At 33.9% G+C, this 22,603-nt stretch overlaps 3 protein-coding genes across 4 annotated transcripts in view; 2 read left to right on the top strand and 1 right to left on the bottom strand.

The window, feature by feature from the left end:
- Window positions 1-1,450: 1,450 nt before the first annotated feature.
- On the top strand, window positions 1,451-6,976 carry mrpl47 (mitochondrial ribosomal protein L47). The gene is made up of 7 exons (XM_073851382.1): window positions 1,451-1,581; window positions 1,704-1,834; window positions 2,047-2,107; window positions 2,198-2,294; window positions 6,149-6,279; window positions 6,376-6,471; window positions 6,741-6,976. The coding sequence occupies exons 1-7, from the start codon at window positions 1,451-1,453 to the stop codon at window positions 6,847-6,849; spliced, it is 756 nt and encodes a 251-aa protein (XP_073707483.1). The 3' UTR covers window positions 6,850-6,976.
- A 596-nt stretch (window positions 6,977-7,572) lies between these two features.
- actl6a (actin-like 6A) lies at window positions 7,573-16,738 on the bottom strand. The gene is made up of 14 exons (XM_073851381.1): window positions 16,580-16,738; window positions 16,156-16,232; window positions 15,894-16,068; window positions 14,667-14,767; window positions 14,459-14,556; window positions 13,834-13,928; window positions 12,934-13,040; window positions 12,694-12,783; window positions 12,533-12,594; window positions 12,015-12,129; window positions 10,419-10,499; window positions 10,202-10,297; window positions 10,003-10,089; window positions 7,573-8,087 (listed from the first exon to the last, which is right to left on the bottom strand). Exons 1-14 carry the CDS (start codon window positions 16,602-16,604, stop codon window positions 8,007-8,009), a joined length of 1,290 nt encoding a protein of 429 aa, XP_073707482.1. The 5' UTR covers window positions 16,605-16,738; the 3' UTR covers window positions 7,573-8,006.
- A 4,900-nt stretch (window positions 16,739-21,638) lies between these two features.
- The window catches only part of tmem131 (transmembrane protein 131), a 50,608-nt gene continuing 49,643 nt past the window's right edge, over window positions 21,639-22,603 (top strand). For both annotated transcript variants that reach the window (XM_073851158.1, XM_073851157.1), the window contains exon 1: window positions 21,639-21,771. In XM_073851158.1, coding sequence (XP_073707259.1) covers window positions 21,651-21,771 — 121 coding nt within the window. In that variant the 5' untranslated portion in view covers window positions 21,639-21,650. The remainder of the gene's footprint in view (window positions 21,772-22,603) is intronic.

Below are 22,603 nucleotides of genomic sequence, written 5' to 3'. Positions count from 1 at the left end.
TGGACATTAAATAGGAAATATCATAAATAAAGCCAAAGAAGAGCTGAATAAAATAAAATTAAATAAAATTAAATAAAAATTAAATTAAATATTTGCATAAAAAGCTGTTTATTTTGGACATTAAATAGAAAAAAAATCGTAAATAAAGTTAAAGAAGAGCAAAATAAAATAAAATTTAAAATTAAATAAAAATTAAATTAATTTTGGACAAAATAGGAAAATCTAACTAAAGCTAAATAAGAGTAGAATTAAATTAAATTAAGTTTTTCCATAAACAGCTGTTACTTTTGGACATTAAATAGGAAATGTCATAAATAAAGCTAAAGAAGAGCAGAATGAAATTAAATTAAATATTTACATAAATAGCTGTTGATTTTGGACATTAAATAGAAAAAAATGAAATGAAATTAAATATTTGCATAAACAGCTTTTGATTTTGGACATTAAATAGGAAATATTGTAAAGTATGGTAGTGTGTTATTTACACTGAGTAATTTACACTTCAGTTTGCTAATTAATAATTAATAATTTAAAAGATTAATAGTATTGCTTACAACATTAATTGGCTAAACTTCTGGGTCTAGCTAAGCAATTAAAACTATACATTAAGGCATTTGGAAAGTTGCACAAATAAAGGAACAATAAACAGTATTTTTTAAACGACTCACGTTATGTTATTTTAAATGGCTGATTTTGTAGGATAATATTTTCTTGTTTATTTATATTGATGCATGCTGTAGTGCTGAACGTGGGAAAAAGGGAGAGGAAAAAGGCGCTCGAACTTTTAACGTGGAGAATGTGTTGTTGTTATGCTGCCTTCATGTGCTATCGTAATTATGGTAAATACCAAAATCCGACATCGAAATTGCACATGAACACCCACTCACGTTGTAATTTCCACTGGAAAGCTCGAAAACTTTTATGATACCCGAGTTGCCGAGATGGGATAAACTTTGACCTTTCAACATGGCGGACAGTAACGAAACCATAATGAATGGTAAACATTGCATGATGTTAAAAGTAAAAAAACTTATATAGGCTATATAAAATATACATACTATATATAGGCTTATATAAAAACGTATATATAGGCTAGCTAAAATAACCATTAGTAAGTATTGTCTTTAAAACAACTGTACTATTCATGATCAATAAGATACAGCCTATAATTTACCGTTTGCGTTTTGATGCATCCTGTAGCAGATGCATTAGGGAGTTTATAACCGTTTTAAAACTTTTACCTAAGTAGCATGTGAGGGCAAATTCCGAGTTCGCCATGTTTCTCTTCACTACGACAACAAAAGCACCTGAATACGACACACTGGTAATTTCCACTTCACAAGTGGAAAGCATCATCTTTCCCATATCACATGAAGGCAGCATTAATATACTACTGTTCGACAGGTGGCGCTGCACGCTTCCGTTCACCGTTTCGTTTGACATTGTCAAGATGGCTGCGGCCGTAACGAGCCGCCTGACTGCTATCTGCAGACAATTTCAACGTGTTGTTACAGTTTCTTCACACATACAGCCTCAATATGCGACTCAAGCGTTTTCCAAGTTTCATTCGTGTCAACCAAGGTATTTTTTTCTTGCTGTTTATATGTCAGAGCATCATGATAGTATCTTAACCAGAGTAAGTGAAGCATGGTTTAATATATCACCAATTAATTTAAATTTGTTTTCATATTTTTGGAATATAGACAAATGTATGACTCGTGGTGGTTCAGAAGTTCCATGAATAACCGAGCACTCCACACATCCTGTGTCAGAAAAGGACTGGAAGAATTTTTTGACCTGCAAGAGAATTGGGGTGAACAAACGGTTAAATCAGGTAACGTTAACGTTTCCAGCAGCGTTAAATGCGAATTCATCTGCATGTTTATTATTCACAGTTATTATAAACGGTAGTCTGTGTCTCTAAATATATCTAGACCTCATTTTGGGCCTCCAATACATATTCAGTGCCCTAAAATCGTGTCTACCATCACTTGATAATGCAGAATTAATAATGCTGTCTCCTGATGATTTTTTGGAATCTCATAGGTGCTCCATGGTCTGCCAAACAGCTTAGAGTGAAAAGTAATGAAGACTTACACAAACTTTGGTAATTGAGTAGTTTTTACAGTTTGAAGCCTTTTAAAGAAGTTAAAAAAGGCAATAACTATTAACCCACATTCCTATTTGTATTTTTCAGGTATGTTCTCTTGAAGGAAAAGAACATGTTACTCACTGTCGAACAGGAGTCAAAACGACAGCACCTTCCAATGCCCAGTCCAGAGCGCCTCAAAAAGGTATGTAATTTGTTGAAATTTCATTGAAATGTTTAGTTTATGTTGATAAAATGGGATAAGAAGAAATTACTGCGATACACTGCTGTTCAAAAGTTTGGGATCGAACTTTAAAATAAAATTTATTTCTGTGATGCAAAGCTGAATTTTCAGCATCATTACTCCAGACTTCACTGTCACATGATCCTTCAGAAATCATTCTTATATGCTGAATTATTATAAAGGTTGGAAACAGTTGTGCTGCCTAATATTTTTTAGAATCTGTGATACTATTTTCAGGATTCTTTGATGAATAAAAAGTTTTGAAAAACAGCATTTATTCAAAATATACATGGGTCAAAGACGTTAAGATGTCCACATCAAAAGAAATGTACAAAAGTAATTTTATGTCCATAGAAAGCACATTAAATGTATGTAAAGTGTAAAATAAGTTTCTGGAGAATAAAATGTCAAAATTTGGTTGAAATAATGTTACATTGTCATTTACTGTAACACTATTTATGTAAAAATTCAAACAGCATGCTTATTCTGACTTGTAATTCGTCTTTTAATGTCATAAATAGATTTTTGTTGTAAATATGCTTGACAAAATTGTGAGACAGAATGACATTTTAGTGGGTGTCTTTTGTAAATTAGGGAAAAATTTATATTTGTTTTTTGTTTTTTTTGGAAAAACAACAACAGTTTTACACTTTACACTTTTTGTTTTTATGCTTAAACTCTTTTTCATCTTTAACCCACATCTTTTCTAACAATATAAGTCTTTACTATCACTTTTTATCAATTTAACACATCTTTGCTGAATTAAGGTATTAATTTCTCTTCAAACAAAGAAAACAGTTTACTGAACCCAAACTTTGAACAGTGGTGTATATGTTACAAAATATTTATATTTTAAATAAATAATTATATTCTTTTTAACATTTTATTCATCAAACAATCCTGAAAAAAGTATCACAGGTTCCAATAAAAATACTAAGCAGTTCACCTTTTTCCAACATTGATGATAAATCAGCATATTAGAATGATTTCTGAAGGATCATGGTGTAATAATGCTGAAAATGTAGCTTTGCATCACAGGAATCAATTCTATTTTAAAGTTTATTAAAATAGAAAACCGCTATTTTGAATTGCAATAATATTTCACAATATTACAGTTTTTTTCTCGTATTTTTAATCAAATAAGCAGAAAATACTTCTTTAAAAACATTAAAAGTCTTACTGATCCCAAATTTTTGAACGCCAGTATACAGTGCCTTGCGAAATTATTCATACCCCTTCATTTTTTTCACATTTTGTTATGTTGCTGCCTTATGTTAAACTACTTTAAATTACTTTTTTTTCCCACATTAATCTACACTCCCTATTTTATAATGGCAAAGCAAAAAATAGGTTTTTAACATTTGTGCAAATTTATTAAAAATAAAAAACTGAAAAGATTCCGTTGCATAAGTATTCATACCCTTTTCTGAGACACTCGAAATTTAGCTCAGGAGCATTCATATTGCTTCTAGATGTTACTACACTTCGAGTGGAGTTAAACTGTGGCAAATTCATTTGAATGAGTATGATTTAGAAAGACAAACACCTCTCAGAAAAGGTCTAACAGCTGAAAATGCATATCAGAGCAAAAACCAAGTCCTGAGGTCAAGATAACTGCCTGTAGAGCTCAGTGACAGACTTGCGTTAAGGCAATGATCTAGAGGAGAGTTCATAAAAAAAAAATCTGCTGCATTGAAGGTTCACAGAAGCATGTAGCCTCCATTATTCATAATGGAAGACGATTGGAACAACTAGGACTCTAGAAAATGTCTGCCAGCCCCCATCCAAGCTGACAGAGCTTGAGAGGTGAAAAGGTGAGGCAAAGAATGGCAGATAATTGCCAAATGCAGATGTGCAAAGCTTGTCACATCATACCCAAAAAGACTTGAGGCTGTAAAGGTGCTTCAACTATGTACTGAGTTAAGGGTATGAATACCTATGCAATGTACTTATTTCAGTGTTTTATTTTTAATAAATTTGTAAAATTTGCAAATCTGGGGTCCGTTCTTCGTACCTCGCTTACTACATCCAAGATCAAATGACACATCCAAGATCAAATCATCGCGCTAACTATGAGCTCGCTATTCCGGTTCTCCGAACGCACCTGTTGTTGATGATTAGTATAGCTGGATGAAGTGATCTGAGATCATTGCGTGGCTTAAAAGGGGCTACGTATCGATAGTAGAAACATTGATTGGCAACTCTGTGATTGGTCGGCGAACATGACGAAGGAGCGAGCTCAGTATTTTTCTGCAGCAGAGCAAGAACTCTTGATTGAGGGATTTCAGGAGTTTCAGAGTTTAATTAAAACGCAAGGGAAAACTGCAAAGGCTGGAAAAGCAAGGAGAGAGGGCTGGCAAAAAGTAGTGAACAAATTAAATGCGTTAATGCTGCCCATGATGCATGTTTTTTCCTTGGTATGTTATTTTATTTATATTTTTATTTTATCCACTACCGTTCAAATGTTTGGGGTCAGAAAGACTTGTAATAGTCTTTAAAGAAGTCTCTTCGACTCATCAAGACTGCATTTATTTGATTAAAAATACAGAAAAAACATTAATATTGCAAATTGTTTTTACAATATAAAATAATGTTTTATATATATATATATTTTAACATACTTTAAAATAGAATTTATTCCTGTGATGAAAAACTGAATTTTCATCAGCTGTTACTCCAGTCTTCAGTGTCACATGATCCTTCAGAAATCATTCTAATATGCTGATTTATTATTAGAATGATCAATGTTGGATATTATCAACAGTTGTGCTGCAAATATTTTTTGGAACCTATGATTTTTTTTTCTGGTTTCAAGTTTAAAAAGTACAGTGTTTATTCAAAATACATATTTTTTATAACAATGTAAATTATTTATTATTAACTTTTAATATTTTTTTATTATTAACCTAATACATCCTTGGTGAATAAAAGTATTAATTTCTTTAAAAAAAAAAAGTACTGACCCCAAACTTTTGAACGGTAGTATATATATATATATATATATATATATATATAATGTGTGTGTGTAGCTGTGGTCATCATTCGTGTGTGAATCGTCGTAATTATTTTCTACACTTTCTTGCAAAATACTTTTCTTTTCCCACGTGAGTCAGTCCGTGTCAGTCGTGCTCTTTAACCAATCAGATGTAACCTCACCACTTCAACCAATCATAACCTGTCAGGAGCGCAGCCTAAATCCTGTTTACATGAGATAAACCTGCTCCCGAGCAGGTTTAAACTTACGGACCTGTTACTATGACAGCAAGTCGCGGATGAGCTTCGAAGAACCGAACGATCCAAGATCACGCAAAATCGTCAACAATCAAATCCAGCTAACTTAGTTAGCGAGGTACGAAGAACGGACCCCTGGTTTTTGCTTTGTCATTATTATGGTGTATGGAGTGTAAATTGATGTGGGGAAAAACTAATTTAAAGCAGTTTAACATAATGCTGCAACAAAACAAAATGTGAAAAAAAAAAAAGAATACGTTTGCAAAGCACTGTAGCTATGTATGTAGAAACAATCTGCAAACTGAAACAGCTCGCTGGATGACACTGTACAGACTCAGTTACAGCCCAAAACAAACTGGCTGCATGTTTTCTTTTCAGCTTTTATGAGCTAGCAGACATGGCAGAAAGCTTCCTAAATGCAAAAAAGCTAAAAAAAAATAATTAACAAAAAAATTCATCTGATGTCCCCTTGAAGGAATGACAGTCTAGAGCAGAGCAGTCCTGAAGTTTAAACACAGGCTGAATCTGTTCCTGTATCAGGTGTACATGGATAAACCAATGTCTGTTATGAATTCTTTTAACAGGTTGAAAGGTCAATGAAACGTCTTGATACAATTGTCAAAGAACGTGAGGATGCTCTGCGCTTATTGCAGACGGGACAAGAGAGAGGTAGACCGGGTGAATGGCGCAGAAACGTTTTTGGCAAAACCTTCTGGTAAGCAAATCAAATAAGTAAATGTTTTGCAGATTGTTCTTCTATGCACATCTATTTTGTGTAATGTAACTTATTACAAGCGTGTCTGTTCATCAGGTACCGCTTCAAAGAACATCCAATCCCATGGTACCTCAATTCCAGATACAAAAGGCGGCGATTCTTTGAACCATCACATGTTGCCCCTTACACAAGGCAAGTGTCAAATTTGTTTCAAAACTAAAAATGTAATTTTAAGGTGAAGGAAAAATCATATTTCAAATAGGTTTGTTCACAAATGTTTTGCATTTAATTTTCAAGGGTGAATATAGAAGCTTTGATTTTTGGGTCTCCATAAAGTAGTTATTTACTTGAGACTCATTCACAGCTGATACATGTTAACACTCACTAACAAATATTATTACATTACATAAATGACATTTCCTTGATACAATAATGTTTAACTCTGTTGTTCTGAATTTCAGGTTGAGCCTTGAAAAATACCTTAGGAGTAAAGTACGGAAAGAACAAAGAGACAAGAGAAACCAAAAGAGGCTTGCAGCAATGTTTCCAAAAAAGACTGCACTTGCATGAAACCGCTGACAAGACTTGTCACATTTAATATTGTCTTTTCAACACGTAATACTTTTTTTCATTTCTCCAGAAGTTTAGGAGATTCAAAATATGTTGTACAGTCAAATAAAGTAACTTGTAACTGAGACTGTTGTTTTGTATTGATTTACCTGGTTACATCTTATGTCTAAATGTGTGAATTAGGATTAAAAGTCCTTCTCTCTTTTAAATAACTTTATGGGACACATTTAAGTCTTGGTTTTGCCTAATATTCAAGTTGAAATACTAAAGATTAGACCAGAAGTTTAAATACATATGTGATACTGGACCACAAAACCAGTCTTAAGTAGTACGGGTATATTCGTAGCAATCACCAAAAAATATTGTATGGGTCAATTTTTTTTTAATGCCAAAAATCATTAGGACATTAAGTAAATGTTCCATTAACATTTTGTACATTTCCTACAGTAAATAAATTAATTTTTGATTAGTAATATGCATTGCTAAGAACTTTGGACAACTTTAAAGGTGATTTTCTCAATATTTTAAAAAATTTTTTGAACCCTCAGATTCTATATTTTCAAATAAATCAATGGAAACTTTATTTGTTCATCTTTCAGATGATTTATAAATCACAATAAAAAAAAAAAAAAGACCCTTATGACTTGTTTTGTGGTTCAGGGTCACATTTGTGGACTACATTGACGATCTTAAATCAAGTGATATGAGAGAAATTTAGACCAGTTTAACAAAAAACAATTTTATTCCCAAAACAGCCAATCAATTGTTAAAAGCATAAACATTTGGTTTCCTGTGGTGCGTTTTCTAGGAAGTGGCAAAGTGGTGTAAATTAAAAAACTGAACTGTTCTAAGCACTGATACAATTGAAGGATACAATTCCCATGTACCAAAAGACAACCTTGTCACTTATTTAAAATTATTCAGGTGGTCAGCAACATTTGTCGTCAAACTGGATATATGAAAATATCGTGTGGAGTAGAAAAGAGTGCAACCATGTCAAACTGTTTAAAATATGGTTTGTTTGCACTAAAAATAACAGTAAGAGTCCTTGTTAGGTCCTGAGTCCACTAAGAAGGCTTTTTCTACTAGTTGGTGGTATGGTGTTGATTTTTTTCTTTTCTCTCCTTTTGAAGGCAGCCAGGTGTTGATGGAACTGGTTAAGGGCACTTCCTGTCAACACACTGTTTCCCACCTTCCTCATATTCCTGTTTTGAAATCCACATTTGCTGGAAAGTGCCCTTAAAGTAACAAAAACAGAGTGATAATTAATATATTACGGTGCTATATGCTATGGTGAACATATTGACAGTGATAAATATTGTGCTAATACTATACATCTAATATAATACATAACTGAAAAGATGGTGTGTTAGATACACCAGCCAAAAAGAATATAATTTTAGTTATTAGTAACTAAAGTAAAGCTCTCTCTGCCTCCCTCAACTCACATTTTGAGTGTTTCATTGGTCGAAAGAAAGAAAAAGTTTGATACATTTGTCTATATTAATATTGTTAACATGATATTTTTGCCCACAACAGCTGTGTAGTTAAAATCTATGAAAGCCTGTTTCCACCACTGAATAAAAAAAAAAGAAAAAAAAAGTAATTGTGACTTTTATCCTGGCAATTACCTGTTAACATCTCACAATTCTGACTTTTTCAAACTCACAATTGCAAGTTATGAAGTCAGAATTGCGAGATATTGACTTGCAGTTCTGACTTTTTTCTTAGAATTACGTGATATAATCTCACAATATAAAATCGCAATTCCGAGTGATAGTCACAAATTTAAGAAAAAAAACCCAGAATTGTGTGATACACTTGCAGTTGCAAGTATTAAGTCAGTATTACATGATTTAAACAGGCAATTCTGAGAAATTCAGAATTGCGAGATACAGGGTTGGTTTCATAGACGGGTTAGCTTAAGCCAGGATTAGGCCATAGTTTAATTAGCAAATTTAAGTAATTTTTATACACGTGCCTTAGACAAAATAAAAAACATTACTAGTGTGCATCTTCAGACAAAACAAAGGCACTGATATATTTTAAGATCAGTCAGTGCAAGTTTCTTTCAGCTGAAACAGCTCTGACATTTTAGTCTAGGACTAGGCTCAAGCCTTGTCTGTAAAACCCGGGAATAAAGACTCAAATCTGAGAAATAAAGTCACAATTGCATGGAAAAACTCACAGTTGCAAGTTTTAAAGTCAGTACTGCGTGAAATAAACCGAAGTAAATCTGAGATTTAAACTTTCAATTCTGAGAAAGTCAGAATTATGAGACAAAGTCGCAAATCTAACAAATAAAGTCAGAATTGCGAGATATATAGTCGCAAAGTCAGAATAGTGTGATAAAAACAGTTGCAAGTTATTAAGTCAGTATTACATGATTTAAACTCGCAAATCTGAGAAATAAAGTCAGAATTGCAAGATATACAGTCACATATCTGAGAAATGAAGTCAGAATAGTATGATCAAAACTCGCAGTTGCGAGTTATGAAGTCAGTATTGCGTGATTTAAACTTCAGAGAGATAGGTCACAAATATGATAAAGAACTGCATGATTTAAAAAAAAAAACTTGAAGTTGCAAGTTATAGTCAGTATTGTGTGATATAAACTCGTAATTCTGAGAAAGTTCTGAGCAATTCTGAGTGATATGAAGTCGCAAATGAGAAAATAAGTCTTTCTCAGAATTGCAAGTTTAAAATCACGCAATACTGACTTTATAACTTGCAACTACGAGTTTATATCACACAATTCTGAGGGGGAAAAAAATCAGAACTGAGTTTATATCTCGCAATTCTGACTTTATAACACACAATTGTGTTAAGTCAGAATTGTGAGATATAAATTCAGAATTATGAGAAGTCTTTTTCCCCCCTCTGAACTAGACTTTATAACATGCAGTTGTGAGTTTATATATATATATATATTCTTAGAAAAAAAGTCAGAATTGCAAGACACAAACTCGTATTTATTTTTATCTTGCAATTCTGACTATTTCTCGCAGTTGCAAGTTTATATCCTGCTATTCTGACTTTATACCTCACAATTACAAGAATTGTAAGTCAAAAACTTTTTTTTTTTAAATCAGTGGCAGAAACAGGCTTTCATAAAAACCTGATCCTGTGACAGCCCTAGTCAACACTACTCACCAGAGATGCGAGGATAGAGCCCCCAATCCAGGCGCTAAATCTGCGCTCCACGGTTGTGTTGTTGGCTATCAATTTCAAACGCATACTCTGCAGAGATGACACAAAACAATCCATGTTATAATCATATAAAAAAGCAACAAATCACTTCAAAAGACCCACCTGACATTCTAATAAAGCAAAATATACATGTGCCACTTACTGGTGGTGTCTTCTGTGAGAGTTCTCTGTTAAGTCTATCTGTAAAGCCTTGAATGAGAGTGTTTCCTCCTGTAACTACAACACTGCCATACAGACCCTGTTTAAAAAAGAAAAAAAAAAGAATATGGGAAGCATAAAGTCACCTGCATTAGCAGCAGACACACAGGTAAATGTACCTGTGGTAAATGTAAATGTAAAGTAGTGTGTTAAAATCTTACAGGTCGAATGTCTATGTCACACATGCCAACGCTGGTGGTCACAACATGGCTGACTCCCAACATGGTGTTCCCTGACAGACCCTGTGAACATTTTAAGATGCCGTAAGAAAAAAAAGCTAGCATTTCAGAAAGAAACTTGGACAATGTAAGAACGATAGGAATGTAAAGCCATATATTGTAAAACAATTGCACTGCGAAATAAATGAAAATGAATATTTCATAGGTATATTATTTTTGCTTTACACTACAGTAGTGAAATTACAATACTACTTTCCTAATTTCTACACTTCAGAGTTATTTTAAAATTTGGACTGCAGTAACGTTACCCATTTAACCCACTAGCTGTCAGCAACTCATACTTGTACTTAAGTTGTTGTTTTTTTTACATAAATGGCAGTAGAGCTTTTCATTTGATGGGGAAATCTCCAGCTTCCTTGAAAACAAGCTTACAAAAATGCAACTCACTACAAATCTAGTGAAATGCTGTAATCATCTGCCACAAAAATAAAGCATAACTAGTGGGCGTTGCGTTCCAAAACAACCGCTAAACTCACAGCATATGCAATAAACAAGTTGATTGCATTCATTCACTGTGAAAGGAGCTGTTCCGAGGCACAGAAAACACCGGATCCCGAACTGATTGCCTGTTTGAAGCAGTGTTGTTTTCGTCAACGATGACGAAATCATTTCGTTGACGCCACTTTTTTTCATGACGATAACGAGAGGATGACGAGATAAAAATGGCTCGTTGATGACTAAAACATGACGAGACGTGTGTGAGTTTTCGTTGACGAGACGAGAATAGACGGAAATGTTAGTGGGTGGTCCGTCAGACATTTAAAATGCATGACATTTCTGCTTATTGTGCATGCCAATTAAAACTTAAAAAGTATCTGACGCTATGGCAAGCCGTTTTAGCATTAAATACTCTTTGCTATACTAGTATGGCAAGCCGTTTTAGCATTCCATCCTTGTTTGTCTTTTATGTTCTAAAACATTCTTTCATTATTGTAATTATTGGTGAAAATAGTCGATCCGGAAGCTCACATTGTGTTGAACTATAGATCTGCTATTTTCAGAACTTATAAGTGACACTACCCAACAGCAAAATACTTACTGACCTACATTAATTTGTTAAAAGACTACTTTTTCCCCTTTTTTTGACTAAAACTAGACTAAAACCTTTTTGACTTTTCGTCGACTAAAATTGGACTAAAACTATCACATATAGAAGTGACTAAAAGTTGACTAAAACTAAGAAGCATTTTAGTCAAAAAGACTAAGACTAAATCTAAGATGGTTGTCAAAAACAACACTGGTTTGAAGTGTGCGCTTTGGTTTGAAATGCACAGCGAAAACAGGCTTGATGAAGGGATTAAGTCATATTGTGCTTTCAGCATAACGGTCGAAAACACAACTTTAAAGGCCTTTTATGTTAGAAACAGAAGTTTAAATATATTTTAAAAACTACACATTTTGCCCAGAAGATCTATCGTTTCATATAGTCATGTGGTCACGATAATATCAAAAGTTTTGCTATTGCGATATCACGATATTGACAATATCGTTACATCCCTAAAGAATGATATTTCTTACCTTAGCATTTGAAGGATCAAAAAGACCCTCTGGGATCTTAAGTCTTTCAGCTCCGAAATCACAGTTGTACCCATTAGGCAGCTCATAATGGACGGTGGGCATCTGGGCAGCTACTCTGTATGGGAAAAATTGTGATAATACGGTGTTTCTTTTCCATTAAGATCATAAGCACATACCCAAAAGCGTAATCAATTAAGTTTGAATGTTTTTAATAAAATGTTATATGTAATAAAAGGTTATTAAATCAGCAATATTGTGAAATATTGTTTCAATTCAGAATCTTAATATACTAAATGTAATTTATTCCTGTGATGGCAAAGCTGAACTTTCAGCAGCCATTACTTCAGTCACAGATTCGGTGCTCAAGAACAGTTATGCTGTTTAATATTTTTGAGTTAACCAACATTAAGTAAAACAAAGTATTTGCTGTCACTTCTGATCAATTGAATGTATTGCTTGCTGAATGAAAGTACTGATTTTATTCATTAAAAAAAAAACTTTTGAAAAAGTGAACTTACTGTTCATCATAGGACGAATCTGACACCTGCAGCACAGAGGCCTGGAAATCTTGTATGACAGTCTGAAATCACAGGTAGTAACATTCGTTACATAATATTATGATATGAATGCATTTTCATAGGTTCAGTCACTCTAAAATTCCTAGTTGTTGATCACTTACATTACACATATAGTTATGCCAAGAACGGGTAACTTGAGGTAGCTTTTCCTTCTTTTTCCAACTGGCTGGAGCTCCTTCACGAACTGAATCCTTTAATGACAAAACACTGACATTCATTTTTCATTGAACATTTTATCTACTCCTGAACACGTGTGAAACGACATGTAATGAACATCCCAACCCTCCAAACACAGATGATAATATGACTAAAAAAAAAGGATGAACTTGAGCATCCCTCACCTTTGATGCAATCATATACGGAGGCACTATTTCAACACCTAACTCTTGAAACAGCTCTCTGCACTGCATACTCATGAAGTCACCAGCAAGAGGAGACTTTACGATGCCTGAAAGATCATGAAACATACGTTATAGAAATGTCAACAACATACATAATACACTGTCATTCAAAATTTTGGGATCAGTAAGATTTTTTAAAATGTTTCTTATGCTAATCAAGGCTGTATCTATTGAATCAAAAATGCTGAAAAAATAATTTAGTAAAATATTGCAATTTAAAATAAGTTTTATATTTTAATATACTTTAAAATATAATTTATCCCTGTGAAGCTATGCTGAATTTTAGCATCATCACTCCAGTCTTCAGTGTCAATTAATAATTAATAATTTTATCCAGCAAGGATGTGTTAAATTGATAAAATGTGACAGAAAAGACTTATATTTTTAGAAATGATTTATATTTTGAATAAATCCTGTTCTTTAAGGTTTTTTTAAATCAAAGAATCAATGAAAAGTATCAGTTTCAACACTGATAATAAATCAGCATATTAGAATGATTTCTGAAGGATCATGTGACACTGAAGACTGGAGTAATGGCTGATGAAAATTCAGCACTGCATCACAGAAATAAATTATATTTTAAAGTATATTAAAATAGGAACCCAATATCAGAAATTGCAATAATATTTCTCAATATTACATTTTTTTTCTGTATTTTTGATCAAATAAATTCAGCCTTGATGAGCATAATAAACATTAAAAACATAAAACATTAATAATCTTACTGATCCCAAACTTTTGAACAGCAGTGTATATTTTAAATTACCTTATTTAGTATTCATAGTAATTCATGCAAATAATATATTGCATCAAATTTACACAATTCCACTTCAGAATTACCTTGTTGTAGGACGTATCCATCATGCACTGGAATAGCAGTTGTGTGTGTTGCTCCACTATCTAACACCAAACCTGTGGACCGTCCATTGGCAAACCTGGAACGCTGAGTCAAGGATTTAACATTTCATGTATTTTCCTACCCCCACTGTCTTATATGATCCTTTAAAATGGATATACTGCCCAAATCTGAAATTTAAATAAATTAGTCATTCCATTTCTAGTGTATATGCATTAACCACCTAATAAATAATTCTAAATCAGTAATTCTTAAACTTTTTGTCCCCCGCACCTGCCCATAACAATATTTAAGCCCCATGACCTTTCCAGATGTTTGTTGTTCACTGGATAATATTTTTCTTGACGTAACTAGAAATGTATATTCATTATAAAAATACCAATGGATTTTATTAAATTACATTTCTGTTCCAGGTTTATAAATAACACTTAAAAAATATAGGATACCATGTATATCCATACAGTCCTTCTAAAAACAAAAAGGGTGTTGATTTTGAGTTGCTTTGGCTTATTTTAATGCTTATTTTACATCATTTTGAGTCAATTTAAGGCCCCTTGGTGCCAGACACTGCCTTTGACAAAGATCTGGTTCAATTAAAATAGAGGATACGCAGACAGGACGGCTGATTTACACAAGAAGAAAGCAGGAATGTTGTAATGCTCAAACATGAGCTCAGTCAGCTTCTCTCTTTTTGCTCGTGTGTTCCACTGCAAGATGAAGAAAACAAAATGACATGGAGTCGAGTGAAGAATCCCAGCAGATGGTACATGATATAATATAATCTCCAGACTGGATTTTCGTCCAAAAATGAACATACCGAGGCCTCGGACATCAGGACTGGATGCAGACTGGGCTCTGATTTGAAGTGCATTTTGTAGGTGTGATCTAAAATGGCTTGGAAACTGTCCCAGTCCTCAACTTCAGAGAAGAAAAAAGAATATGCGTGTTAAACCTGGTTTTCATTTATGCGTACACAGCGTTTACAAAATGAAATAGTTAAAAGCACACACAAATGACTACCATTTTGGTGTGCGCATAATATTTAATTTACAAAATTGAGTTTGTATAGATAAAAAAACATATCGCACATACAGACATGTTAAATGCAAGTAAAGTGTCTATTTTAATGTTTCAAATAACTTTTGTGAGAAAAAAAAAAAAGTCAAAAATGGGTAAAATAATTTTCCACTGTCATTCACCATAACATGCTTATGTAAAAATGAAACAACATAATTATTCTGACCTCAGTGTTGCCAAGTCCAGGCTACTTTACTACTATTGCCACAGATTGTTTTTAATGTCTGTAGGTTGAAGCAACCCCAAAATCGTAATATTTAGTCCCTGGAATGAGAATTTTACTAGGAGAACCCCACTAAAAAACATCAATCTTACCCCTGGAATGCTTTTCTTGCTAGTTTTGGGTAGCAACAGGGTTGGTTTTGCGTTGAAACCCTGGTAACCCTTTCTGACCTTTACTTATTAAAATATGTGACCCTGGACCACAAAACCAGTCCTAAATAGCATGGGTACATTTGTAGCAATAGCCAAAAATACACTGTATGGGTCAAAATTAGTGATTTTTGTTTCATGCCAAAAATCATTAGGATATTAAGTAAAGCTCATGCTTTAAGAAGACATTTTGTAAATCTCCTACCATAAATAAATCATTTTTTATTAGTAATATGCATTGCTAAGAACTTCATTTGGACAACTTTAAAGGCAATTTTCTCAATATTTAGATTTTATTATATATTTTTTTGTTTTTGCACCCTCAGATTCCAGATCTTCAAATAGTATCTCGGCCAAATATCGTCATATCCTAACAAACCATACATCAATAGAAAGTTTATTTATTTATGATGTACAAATTTCACAAAATTGACCCTTATAACTGGTTTTGTGGTCCAGGGTCACATAGATATATATAAGTAATTATACTAAATATTATTACATTTTAAATTATTAAAACATCTTGCTTACAAATAGGTAAAACCCAGTGGTTTAAAGGACAGTGATTTATTTTGACCCATATAAAATAACTTACTCATTCCATTTTTGAGAGGTGACATGACCTCCATGCTTTCTCTAGGGACCCTGAGCTGGTTAGTGTCGATGTAGTAGGTGGTGCCGCTCTGTTTTCCTTTCTCTCCATCTGTCTCCATCGGTGTACTGCCATCCTCCCGGTCCAGAGTCACACCGATCACAGTAGGAAAATCGGCCTAGAAACCACAAAACAACTTAATGCTTAAAACTTTTTTTTCTTTCAGTTTTATCACCAAGATATGGATTCATCTAACTGCTCACACCTTGGGACAATCCTCTCCTGCATATCCAGCTCTCACTGTGTATGAGCCCATGTCAAAGACAAGGGCTCCAACTTCATCTGTGAAGAACAAAATAAAAATCAGAGAAAGAAAGAGATGAGGATAGAACTAAAACACACACACAAACACATTTAGCATCTATGAATTCTTGTAGTCAAACATATGTGAGTCCGTTACAATACAGAAACCGTCCTGCAATGTTTATTTATATTAACTACGCACTACTGCGTGCTCAGTATTATATATTATATATGCTTCTACAAAGCATAAAAACCTATAACGTGGACTTTGGGTTCATTTAAACCAAATAAAAGTAAAATGATCATGTCATGCTAGTTTGATAGCTAGCGAGTTCATGAACGTGGCGCACTCATTCATTTGATTCTCCCTCCAAAATCGCACTTACCTCCGCCATACACTCCGCCACTCATATTTGCGGCTGGTCAATACTGACAGAAGAAACTATTTGATTTCTTATTTTAAAAGCGGGGATATAAAACAAGAGCCGTACGATTTGTATTTTCACTATCACAACAAAGGAAACGAATCAGACATCTTTGTCTGGGGGGATTACGGTGGCGAGTGGTTGATGTGCTTTTAGCAGCGCCACCAGTCGGCATGGAGGATGAAATGAAAGTCTGTATTTACTGAGGCTTGTAGCAAGTACTAAATTGGGATTTACAGTCAAACCCGAAATTATTCATACCCCTGGCAAATTCTGACTTAAAGTTACTTTTATTCAACCAGCAAGTTTTTTGACCGGAAAAGACACAGGCTTCTCCCAAAAGATAATAGGACGATGTAGAAGAGGCATCATTGTAAAAAAAAATATTACTCATCTTTAATTTACATTTGAACAAAAAGTGGCATGTCCAAAATTATTCATACCCTTCTCAATAATCAATAGAAAAGCCTTTTTTGGCTATTACAGCAATCAAACTCTTTCTATTATTGCTGACCAGCTTTTTGCATGTCTTCACTGGTATTTTTGCCCATTCATCTTTAGCGATGAGCTCCAACTCTTTCAGATTGAAAGGATCACCCTGATCTTTAGCTCCCTCCACAGATTCTCAATTGGATTTAAATCAGGACTGCAAAACGTTAATGTTTTGTCTGCTAACCATTTCTTCACCACTTTTGCTGTGTGTTTTGGGTCGTTGTCATGCTGAAATGTCCACTGGTGCCTGAGGCCAAGTTTCTCTGCAGACTGCCTGATGTTGTTGTTGAGAATTTTACATGTTGATGTATTGTTCCTTTTTCATGGTGCCGTTTACTGTGATTAGGTTCCCTGGTCCACCGACTAAAAAAAAACAAAACAAAACATTAGGTTCTCACCACCATGTTTGACAGTGGGGATGGTGTTCTTAGGGTTGAAGGCTTCTCCTTTGAGGTCAAACAATCCAATTTTTGTTTCATCTGACCATAAAGACCAGAAGTCTTCTTCTTTGTCCACATGAGCATTTGCAAAGGCCAAGCGGGCTTTTGTGTACCTGATCTGGAGAAGTGGTGTCCTCCTCCAGCCACAATGCGCAGCCGCAGGTCCTCAGTGAGCTCATTTGTCTTAGTTATGACTGTCCACAAACCAACAGCAGAGAGCTTCTGTTTTTCACCTGTTGAGTTGATTAAAACAGCTGTTCCCAATGAATCAGGGTAATAAGGATGCTTTAGAACAGCTTGGACTATTTGGAATGGTATAGAACTTTGGATTTTCCCATAGACTGTGACAGTTTGCAAAGGGTATGAATAATTTTGGACATGCCACTTTTTGTTCAACTGTAAATAAACGCTGAGAAATATATATATTTTTTTTTTCACAATAATGCCTCTTGTACATCATCCTATTATCTTTTGGGAGAAGCCTGTGTCATTTCCGGTCAAAAAAACCTTGCTGGTTGAATAAAAGTAACTTTAAGTCATAATTTGCCAGGGGTATGGATAATTTCGTGATTGACTGTATATCTGAAAGTATGGAAAATGCAAAAGAGTTTCAAGCCAGAAGAAAAAAAAACACACCAATGAAGTAGTGAATAAAAACCTTTTTTTAGGTTTAATTGATGAATAGAAAGTATTTACATTTTTCTCAGTGTCCTATGTAAGACACTAAGACATCTCATAAACTGCTTTGTTCTGAAAACTATTACCTGAAATTGTTAAACTTTTGTTTATAGTCTATTAAACCCTGTTTTCACTTGAGTCAAGTTCATCCAACTATAGCAAAGAACTAATTAAAATGTATTGTTGAGTGATGACTAAAGAAAGGTCTCTTCAGAAGGACGAAAATTAACCATATACAGTAATTGTCCAAATACAGTTTAAACTGAAATTGATGTGACTGGCTATTAAAGATTTAGTCCGGAACATAATTTGATCAGCTCAGTTAAGTTGACAAAAGAGAAAAGATTGGAGTTATGATGATGAAAAGTTATGATGACACAATGAAGTATTTTAAAGGTCTAAATTATGAATAATATTCATATAGCACTATATTAATTCTATTCACAACTGCAGAGTTCCAGTGGAATGTAACACTACAACCAGCAAAACATCTTTTATACACACAGCCAGTCAAAAGAAGTCTCTTCTGCTCACTAAGCCTGCATTTATTTGATCCAAAGTACAGCAAAAACAGTAAAATTGTGAGATATTTTTACCTTTTAAAATACTGTTTTCTATTTTAATGTATTTGAATATAATTTCATCCTGTGATTTCAAAGCCTAATTTTTAGCATCATTACTCCAGTCACATGATTCTTCAAAAATCATTCTCATATTCTGATTTGAAATAGAATATGAGAATGATAGAAATAGAAATAGAAAGTTCTGAAGAACAGCATTTATCTGAAATAGAAATCTTTTGTAACATTATAAATGTCTATCATCACTTTTGATCAATTTAAATTTAAAGCATCCTTGCTAAATAACTTAAAATAATAGCTTTTTATTTCAGATAAATGCTGATCTTTGGATCTTTCTATCAATCAAAGAATCCTAATTAAAATGTTTCTTGAACAGCAAACCGGCATATTTGAGTGATTTCTGAAGGATTGTGCAACACTGAAGACTGGTGTAATGATGCTGAAAATTTAGCTCTGATCACAGGAATAAATTACATTTTAAAATATATTCAAATAAAAAGCAGTTATTTTAAATTGTAAAAATAAACTGTATTTTTTTTATTATTCAAATAAATGCAGGCTTGGTGAGCAGAAGAAACTTCTGATTGGTAGTCAAACTAGTTCACTAGTGTGTGTATGTGTATATATACAGTATATTCTAGTTCCTTACAAACATTCTAGTTCAAAATAAATCAAAATACAACCAGATAAAACAAGACTGTATAAACATATGGGAAAAAAAACTTTAATGTTCATTATTAAAATTCTTCAAACCACTCCCATTCACCATGCCATTATTGTTCATCACCTATTTTTGTTCAAAAATGTAGACATATATGTTGACTGACTTGTATATCTAGTATCCTCATAGCTGAAAGGTAATGAATAAATAAAAACTTCTCTCAGCCTTCATACTCTTGGCTTGTTGTAACAATCCAGTTTTGTTATTATGTGTATTTGTACTCCAGACAATGATTCATCGAATTTTGAGGAAAAAATGAACACAAAGTTACTAATTTCCACATTGTGAAAGATTCCCTCACAAATTTAAAATGGATTTGTCGAACAGCCGTTTTTGATTTATGAGTAAAGAAGTCCATGGTTAGCATTAGTCATGTTTTCCAAGCTGCTTTCTATCCCCGAATTCAGATCTCAAGATGGCAGTTCTCAGCTAAAAACTCACCTTTATTCCTCCATTATTTTCTATTATTTACACTTCCATTATTTGTTCGTTTTTCAATCTTTACATACACTACCAGTCAAAAGTTTTTTTAACAGTAAGATATTTAATGTTTTTTAAACAAGGCTCTTCTGCTCACCAAGCCTGCATTTATTTGATCCAAAGTACAGCAATTTTTTGAAATATCTCTTTACTATTTCAAATAACTGTTTTCTATTTGAATATATCTTAAAATGTAATTTCATCCTGTGCTTTCAAAACTGAACTGAAAACTCAATTTTGGACTTGTAGTGTAGATACATACAAAACAAAAATCATACATACCAAAAAAACTAACAAGGTGAAACAGTTGTAATGAATAGTTTAAGGAAATACTTTAGGGAGGTGTTCATTTGGATCACTCACATTGATTTCTTCGGATCTGCAAATAAATCCTTTGTTTTTGCGTGTCTTTTATTTGATGTTTATTTGAGTTTGTATGGAATATATCAAATTTCTCATTTGCAAAAACAAAAATGCTGATAGAATTACACTTCATTGTACCACATGATCTTACACATGATCTTTTATTGCTCCACATGTTACAGCACATGTTAAAAATCTCATAAATCTCTCTAAAGGCTGAATGACTCAAATATAACAGTATTTACATGTATTAAGTTGAAGCAGTTCTCTGAATGAAGTCACAGTGTTTAAAGAAAGCTACATACATCCTTTGTTTTTTACAACCCTGCATACTTTCATTATGAATTGATGTCTGTGTCCTCAACCACATGGGCAGCAGTTATCAGTCTGCCTGTGGAGAAAACGTCTTAAGCCAACAATAAATATTTAAACAGGGAAAAATGTAATGATCTGCATAGATAGAAGCCTAGTGCCTCACATAGTTCTTCTGTCAATGCAAACACAGTGGCTACATGAAAACGTTCTCACCTTCAGTGTAGACACTAGACAGTGTGTGCGTGCAAAGAGGAGGCATTGCGCACGAGGAAGTAGCGGTCAACAAGGACGAGAACATTTTCATGTAGCAGTTTCACATTTTAGGCAGGAAACAAATTGTATTGAACATAATAGAAATGTGGGAGGTGTTCGAATAAACCAATTGCTGCCTAAGTTTTCAAGCCCAGATTTTGCACATACATAAGTAGGCCTACACAGTCTTCTGTCCTTACATAAACGTTGGGACAGAGTGGTTTTAATATTTGAATGCAGTTTATCACAGTACCAATAGATGAATGCTTGACATTCAATTGTGTTTGGAAAAGAAGCTGAATAGGTGCACCTGGTTTGTGTATGCTTGTTTGCATGTGTTCTACTTTCCTGGCGCCTTATTTGCATGACGATCTGGAAGGCTGTGTATACAGTCATTTGTAAAAGTAGAAAGACTATCACGACTGTGATCATTTTAGATCTGTTGGTGTAATAAAGCGCAGCTAAAACTTTCATAAGGGAGGGCGCTGAAATGTACATAAACACTACGTGAACAAATGGTAAGGCACATAATTTAAAATGTTTAAAAGTCTCATGTGAGTGTACATTATTTAAAGACTCTTTTCAAAAAATGATTTTCTTTAGTTGTTTCTCTCAGATCCGCTTGGTGTCTCTCATGAGTGAACTCGTGAGCGCTGTTTATATGAGCGCGCGCACGACGCGCGCACGGCTAGAGAAACAGCAGCAGCAGGATGGCGAGCAAGGACACAACACAGAGTTCCCCACATCCAACACGAACAAAATCATCATGTGTTGGACTTCTACGCCTTTTATTTATTGCATTTATTCATGTGGCACAGGCGAACAAACAAGGTAACCTCCTAAAGCGTGTTGTGTGTTTTAGTTGCTTTTCGTGAGTCTATATGGCTTGTATACATACCGCGGCTTCACTGCAAGCTAATGACTGTTAGCTTCGAGCCTTAGCGCGTCAGCGAACAAAATAAATATTTATTCAAGCCTTATCCACAATATTGAAGTCACGAGTCTGGCTAGGTTAGATGACATGTGACTGCTCTTGCTGTTTTTATTTTCCTGACGTGAAGCCAATAGATAACATTTCACAGAGATGTTGGTTTAGCTTGAGTATTGAAGCTAACAGGCTTAGTCATATTACATTAGCGAACACAGTAAACCTGTCTGAAGTTACTTTCACTCTTAAAAACAAAACAAAACAGTGGATAATGTGTTAGAAAACTCAAACCCAATCAGGATAGGTTTTCACCTTTATGTTAGTGCTTTTATTGACAATGTTCAATCTCCACTTGTGACTAGTTCTTGGGACTGTTATGGCTAATAAATGCGGATTTGACACGAAGTTTTACTTTATAAACATAACGTTTATAACCTCTCGGATGTTAAAACATCATATTTAAGCAATGTCAAGCGGATACACGAGTGAAAGCTTGAAAGTAAAGTGTTAACGCGAGAGTTTTGTTTCTGAGGCCCAGTCTGTCAGTGACATGTCAACTAACTCAGAAAGGGAGGAGGTGCTGGTGACTGCATACTGCAAGTTGATGCAAGTTTTTACTATATTTCTTCTTGTTGCTCAAGCACTGTTACGTACAGTATGCTATTTGTTGTCTGATTGCATTGAGGGGTTCAGCTTATTAAGTACAATTTAGAGGTTTTCAAACATGACACTAGA

Source organism: Garra rufa, chromosome 12 (assembly GCF_049309525.1).
Source record: "Garra rufa chromosome 12, GarRuf1.0, whole genome shotgun sequence".
NCBI lineage: Eukaryota > Metazoa > Chordata > Actinopteri > Cypriniformes > Cyprinidae > Garra > Garra rufa.
The sequence above is the reverse complement of the archived record's forward strand: the minus strand, read 5'-3'. Positions and strand labels throughout refer to the sequence as shown.